General features: G+C 46.2%; 1 protein-coding gene across 1 annotated transcript in view; it reads right to left on the bottom strand.

The window, feature by feature from the left end:
• Positions 1-1,208: 1,208 nt before the first annotated feature.
• Rnf150 (ring finger protein 150) overlaps positions 1,209-6,922 on the bottom strand; it is a 204,010-nt gene continuing 198,296 nt past the window's right edge. Inside the window, exon 7 of the mRNA XM_038312801.1 lies at positions 1,209-1,327. Coding sequence (XP_038168729.1) covers positions 1,209-1,327 — 119 coding nt within the window. The remainder of the gene's footprint in view (positions 1,328-6,922) is intronic.

Genomic DNA, 6,922 nt, shown 5'->3' with positions numbered 1-6,922 from the left:
TTATTTGTTGCTCACAGTCAGGAGAAACTCGATCTAGCAATTCCCCCATGATGTACTTTTTGGTTTAGACCTTATCAAATCACACCTCATCCTCCTCTTGGGACGAGGGTGCGCTCAGGAAGACCCGAGCTGCAAACTGCTAAGGATTTATTTAGCGCCTTCCATCTAGGCTGGTGAGGATTAACAGAACAGAACCGGAAGTAAGCTGACACCTGCTTACCAGTGACCTAAGAAAATGATTGCAACTTTTCTTTAGCCTGGACACACAGAACTCACTTACAAAGGTGATTAACTGCCGAAGCCTTGGGGGTAACCAGGGCAACAGCCATCTTCCTTGCCCAGGGAAGATGGGGGTATCAGGTTTTTAAACTAGGCTTAGAGTTCCACACACATACTCTGAGCATTTATATTCTGACCCTGCAGGGAACTTCTGAGTTTTAGACTAAGACCCTGAAGTCAGATGAGCCAGCCTCATCCCTGATAGTTCTTGCTGCCAAGGTGACCATGGACAGAGCATGGCAGGTGGAGCCCTACATGATGCAGGTGAAAACAACCAGTAATGGATCCAGCAGCTCCAGAACTTAGTGCTGCTGTCTCTGGCTGCAGGGCTCGTCAAGACGCACTCAGAAGAGGGAGCTGGACACTTGATGGACTCTGGCCTTCCACCATTTCTGGGTGCTGAGGCAATTCTCAAGGTCACACACACTTCATACTGAGAGCCCATGACTATAAATCTCAGAGATGTGGTACAAACTGGTCGTTGGAGCAGCAGCCAGGACCTCTGTACACGGACTGGAGTGCATCGCAGGGAAAAGAAAGGGATAGATGTAAACTACACATCATTGTTCAAAATAAATTGCCAGGGGAATGAAGCCATCTTCTCCAAATAAGAACAGGAAGATGGGAGAAGCTAAAAGAAGCGGTAAGGATCTCCTTCCAGTCAGCGGCAGGACCTTCGACCGCACGTCTGTCCGGATGTGGAGGAATCCAGCTTCTGACTTCCACACCAAGGCCACAGAGTGTTGCAGAGATGGGAACCGGCATCCTGATTCTGCAGACTTTGGATATTGCTTTCGTTACCACCCATGAACAGAGTGCCCTGGGGTTGCCATGGCGAACTGAAGGTTGGGTATCCAGTTCAAGTCTCTGGGCATGCTTCCTTCCTGGGCCTCTGGGTCCTGTGTTTTCTCTCGTCTGTTTCTACGATTTCAAGATTTCACCTCTTCGTAGTCTTGGTCAGTGGAAAGTTCTACATCAGACAGTCCCACTTCCAGGGCCATGATCAATGAGATGTCGGAGTCGCTACTCACTGCTGGCTCTTGATCACCTGGAGGAACAAGGCAAAGTTTACGGTCAGCATCAAGCTAGAGCTTTGCCTGCTTCCCTTTCAGTATGATTGCTCCTAGTAGTGTTTCTTCTTTTAAAGATCTATTTTTTAAATTACATGTGTGATGTGGATTTTTATGTGGGTATGTGTCCATGGGTGCAGTGTCCATGGATACCAGAGGCATTAGATCCCTTGGAGTTATAAGAAGTTGCGAGCTGCCCAATGTGCATGCTGGGGACTAAACTCATGTCCTCTGGAAGTGCAGTACACATTTTAAAACACGGAGCCAGAATCTCTTCATCCCATGCACTAGCATTTCTCTGAAAGCTGTGAGAGTGTCTTAGAACAAAATTGGTTGTTCTGTAAAACTTCTGATTCAAACCTCACCTCAAAACACAACCACAGATAAATTCTAAATGGGTCAGAAAGTTAAATGAAAGCCATCCCAGTAGAAAAATGATAGAGACTGGCCCTGGTGATGCCTGTTTGTAATCTCCTCACTGTGGAGGTAGGAGGGGAAAGACTGTGAGTTTGAGGCCAGCCTGAGTCACTTAGTGAGATACTGTCTCAAAAGAGGAAAACCAAACTAGCAGAAACTTAACATTCCCATGATGCTAATACTGATTGCGGGCTGGACAGGGTTTAAATCACCTAGGAGACAAATCTCTGATGCTAATACAGACTGCAGGCTTGACAGGATCCAGAATCATCTAGGAGATACATCTTTGTACATATCTGGATAGGAGATTTTTTTTTTAATTTTTTTTCTCATGGTTTATTTTTTTTATATTTAAAAATTTCCATCTCCTTCCCTCCTCCTCCCCCCTCCCTCCCCTCCTCCTCCCCCCTCCCTCCCCTCCTCCTTCCCCTTCCCTCCCCTCCTCCTCCCCCTTCCCTCCCCTCCCCTCCACCCATACCTTCCCTCCCTCCCTCTCAAGGCCAAGGAGCCATCAGGGTTCCCCACTCTATGCTAAGACCAGGGTCCTCCCAACTCCCCCCTGGTCCAGGAAGGTGATCGACCAAGCTGAGAAGGCTCCCACAGAGCCCGTCCATGCAGAAGAATCAGAGCCCAGAGCCATTGTCCTTTGCTTCTCAGTCAGCCCCCGCTGTTGGCCACATTCAGAGAGACGGGTTTGGTCGCATGATCCATCAGTCCCATTCCAACTGGAGTTGGTGATCTCCCATTAGTTCTGTCCCACTGTCTCCATGAGTGAACGCACCCCTCTCGTTCCTGACTTTCTCCCTCATGTTCTCGCTCCTTCTGCTCCTCATCAGGACCTTGGGAGCTCAGTCCAGTGCTCCAATGTGGGGCTCAGTCACCTTCCCCATCTGTCACCAGCTGGAGGTTCCCTCACGGTCCTGACTTTCTTTCTCATGTTCTCTCTCCTTCTGCTCCTCATCAGGACCTTGGGAGCTCAGTCCGGTGCTCCAATGTGGGGCTCTGTCATTTTCTTCATCTATCGTCAGGTGGAGGTTTGGATAGGAGTTTTTGGACTGCCTTACAGAGATAAGAAGACACATACTAAGTGTTGGTGGCAACCTTTCCGTGAACGGTGTTATAGATCAAGTAAAAGGGAGAATGCCACCTGCATACCAGCACTGCCTTTCCCTGCTGCCTGGCAGAAAACTCAGTGTGAGCATGTTCCTCAAACTGCAGCTACAACTTTCTTGCCAAGAAACTGTAGCCAAAATAACCCCTTCCTTCATTGAGTTGGTTTGGTCAGATATTTGGTCACAGGAATAAGAATATCACAAATTCAATACCCCTGCAAAATCAGTAACAACAAGAGTTAGAAGAAAATATATTGTCCAGGTTGTGATGATCAGTTTTAATTATCTGCTTGACATAATCTACAGTTGCCTGGGAAGAGGGTCTTGGTAAGGGAATTGTCAAGATCAGTGGGCTGTGACCCCTTTACAGGTTGAGTGACCCTTCATAAGGGTCTCCTAACCGATATCTGCATTATGATTCGTAATAGTAGCAAAATTACAGCTCCAAAGTAACAACAAAATAATCCTATGTCTTTGGGAGATTATCTTGACTCAGCCACCATGGGCAACACCATTCCCTAGCTGGGAATCCTGACTTGTGTAAGAGTGGGGTCATGAACTGAGCACAAGTAAACATTCTCTTTCTACTCTTTACTGTGGATGTGACCAGCTACGCCAAGCTCCTGCAGCCTCGGCCTCCCCACGATGATAGACTGTAACCAGGACGTATAAGCTGAGTTCAAGATTTCTCCCTCAGGCTGTTCTTGTTCGTGTATCTCATCAAGATGACGGAAAAAGGGACAATGACCAAGTGTGTTTCTGAGTTTTAAAATGTGTATCTAATGTATCTAAAGAGGGCAAGAAAACTAATTGAGTAATTCATAGAGCTGAGCTTAAAGTTTATAAAATGCTAAGACACGTGAAGGTGTGGATTCGAGGCAGAGCATGGAGCGCTTCACATACACCGTGTTTCCATGTGGGGGCCACAGGCCAGCATCAAGTTCCTCAGTCTCAGGACTGTGTTCCTAACCCTGCAAAAGCTTTTAAGTCCTTAAGAAAGATAATCCAGCAGCAAAGCAGACATAGGGGAGTGTAACACAGATGCCCAATAAGTAGAAGTAAAACCCAAGTGTCCTATTTGCCAACGTAAGCTTCACTCTTAAAAAAGATAATGTTACAGTCAAGAGTGTATTGAGATGTGTTTGTTGAAGCACTGCAAATGGAAACGTAAAGTTTTCTTTTTAAAAGCCAAGGCTTAGTATTTGTACATCTTTGATATGGCGCATTATGACAATCTAATCCACGTCCACAGTGTATCATAATCAAAGGAATGGATGTTTCCATGCCTTCAAACAAGAATCTTTTTTATATCTGCAGAATTTATTCCTCCACTTGCTTTGTGATGTGTCACTTATTGTTCTAACAGTCACCCCAGTCTAGTTTTAAAACTGCAGAACTAATTTCTTCATTGTGACCATGGAAGCCTTATTAAAATTCTTTCCGTCTCCCCTCCCACTCCCCTTCCCAGTCTCCAGAGAGCATTATTCCATTTCGTTCTTCCATTAGAGCTGTAAATTTTTCACCTAATAATTTTATTTTCAGAATACACTAAGGAGCAATAATTAGAAGTGCAAAACTATTCACTTAAGCATTATTTGTAGGATTAAAACTTGGCAAGTAACAAGGTCCAGAAACAGAAGCATCTCAAAAACCATGCTGCTCCTCACAGACCGTCCTCTTCCAACCATCTCAGTGGAGTTCCCAGGAGTTCATAGTTACAATTTAATGACATTTTTAGCGTGACAATATACTGGTGAATGAAAATAGGACTCAATGCCTGTATGCGGAAAGGCTGATGTGAGAAAATTACTATAACTGGAAACAAGCAACTGAAGACATTTGTATGAGGAATTATTCATGCTTTGGGAACTTCCTTCCTTCCTTCCTTCTTTCCTTCCTTCTTTCCTTCCTTCCTCCCTCCCTCCCTCCCTCCCTCCCTCCCTTCCTTCCTTCTTTCCTTTCTTCCTTTTTGTTATTTTGTGATAAAGTCTCACTCTGTAGTCTAGACTGATCAAGCTTTAGGGTTTATATTGAATTTCTTTTCAAGATGTATTTTTTCCTTTTTCTTTTTGCTTTTCCTGGATCTATTTCCAAATACTTGGGGAATGAGTACACATTCATTCAATATGTAATAATTGATTTCTACAATAAGCTAACAATTGCTCTAGATGCTATCCATGTGAGAACAAGAACTCAGCTCTTCATGGAGCTCACTGTCCAGGAAGCAGACAGACCGGTAGAATATTGGTTCTGGTGGCAGATGGGCCCCATGTGGTGGGAGCAAGGGAGGAAGCTATGTAACCATATACCAAAGAAGGCATGTGTCATAGGGTGCAGTGGCAAAACCAGGCCCTAAGGATCATCTGTATTTTAGCCAGATGAGTAAAATGGAATAATATTTTAAGCAATAGTCACAGTGTGCACAGATGGCTGGAAGTGATGGGGACTGTTGGGGGCAGGCAGACATCAGGAGATACTTAAATATGATCGGAATGTACAGCCAGGCTAGGGAGTAGGCTGGGGGGAGGCCTCAAAATCTGCCCGAAGGCAGCTGTAATCCAGAAGGTCTTATCCTTCCACCCCCTGTTGAAGAATCATGCAATTAAAGGCCCATCACGATGTCTACAGAATAGACTGTTGACAGTCATGATCCTTGTGCTTTGGCTCTTGCTGCGGTTATTTTCCATGTTGAGGACAGTTAAAGAAAACATATGTGTTTGCCAGGCGGTGGTGGCGCACACCTTTAATCCCAGCACTCGGGAGGCAGAGGCAGGTGGATCTCTGTGAGTTCGAGGCTAGCCTGGTCAACAAGAGCTAGTTCCAGGACAACTAGGTCTGTTACACAGAGAAACCCTGTCTCGAAACACACACACACACACACACACACACACACACACACACACAAATATATGAGCTAACAAAGAGTAGTGAACTTCTAAGACACTTTTTTTTTTTTTTAACTTTTGTTGATTCTTTGTGGATTTCACGTCAGGGCACACCCTATCCCTGTCCCCTCCCATCTGCCCTCTGCCCTTGCAGCCCCCCAGCAAATTGTAAATAAAAACCAAAAAAAAAAAGAAAAACCCAAAACAAAAGAAACAAACAAAAAACCAAAGAGACAAACTAACTCCCCCCCCCCCCCCCCGCCCCCATACACACACAGAAGGAAGACTCTTGTTCTGGAATCTGCCACAGGTAACAAGGTGCGGAAGGTGTGTTGGGGATGGGGATTGACAGGGGAGGGCATCTCTCTCTCACCCGTGCCACTACATGGTAGACAAGGGGTGGCGGGGTTCTAAGACTTTAGGAGAGACAAAGAGAAGTAGCAGAGCTGTGTCCTGGGGAGTCAGCCTTAGAGAAGTGGACCCTGTCACGAGGATCATCCCTTTTGAAGATCAAGCTCCGACGTGCCCCAGATCTGCGCATGCACGGAGTTCTCAGTGACGTAGCAGACCAGCGCTAATTCACAACTCTGAAGGTGTCTCTGGGAAATGCAAATATGTAGCATCTGAAGATGGCGGCATCCATTGCGTTCTTTATAAAACTATCCTTTCGGCACAAAGTGAAGGTGGACTTTTGCCCCCGCACTTCCTAACAGACCATCTCGCCAGCTGCTGTTATCTTCCCCCCTTACTGCTTGTGTCTGACTGCCTCTTCACTTCTGCCCAGCTCTACAGCCCCCCCACCCCCGGGGGGGGGGGGGGAGGAACTCACAGGTCTAAACTGAGATAAGCCTTCCTTCTGGGGCTGCCTCACCCTGGGTGCCTCAGTGGGTGGTGTGCTCTCCTGCTGGGTACCGTCTGAGAGCTTTTGCTTCCACTGTGGGAAGGGTCACAACTGGCATGGCCAGATGCATGTTTGCTCTGGCTCACAGCTACTAGGTCATTGAGTCCTCATTCCCTTTTCCCACGGGTGTGGATTTTGTCACTGTCTCTCTTCATTTACCCTGTACCTCTCAGCTTCTGAACGTTATTGAAAAAGTCTTTGTTATAGTATTGGTGAGTTTTAGGAGAGATTGGTGGTGTAGGAGGTTCTTCTGTTCAT

This window comes from Arvicola amphibius, chromosome 15 (assembly GCF_903992535.2).
Source record: "Arvicola amphibius chromosome 15, mArvAmp1.2, whole genome shotgun sequence".
Lineage (NCBI taxonomy): Eukaryota > Metazoa > Chordata > Mammalia > Rodentia > Cricetidae > Arvicola > Arvicola amphibius.
Note: the sequence above shows the minus strand (reverse complement) of the source record. Positions and strands in the feature narration are given on the sequence as shown.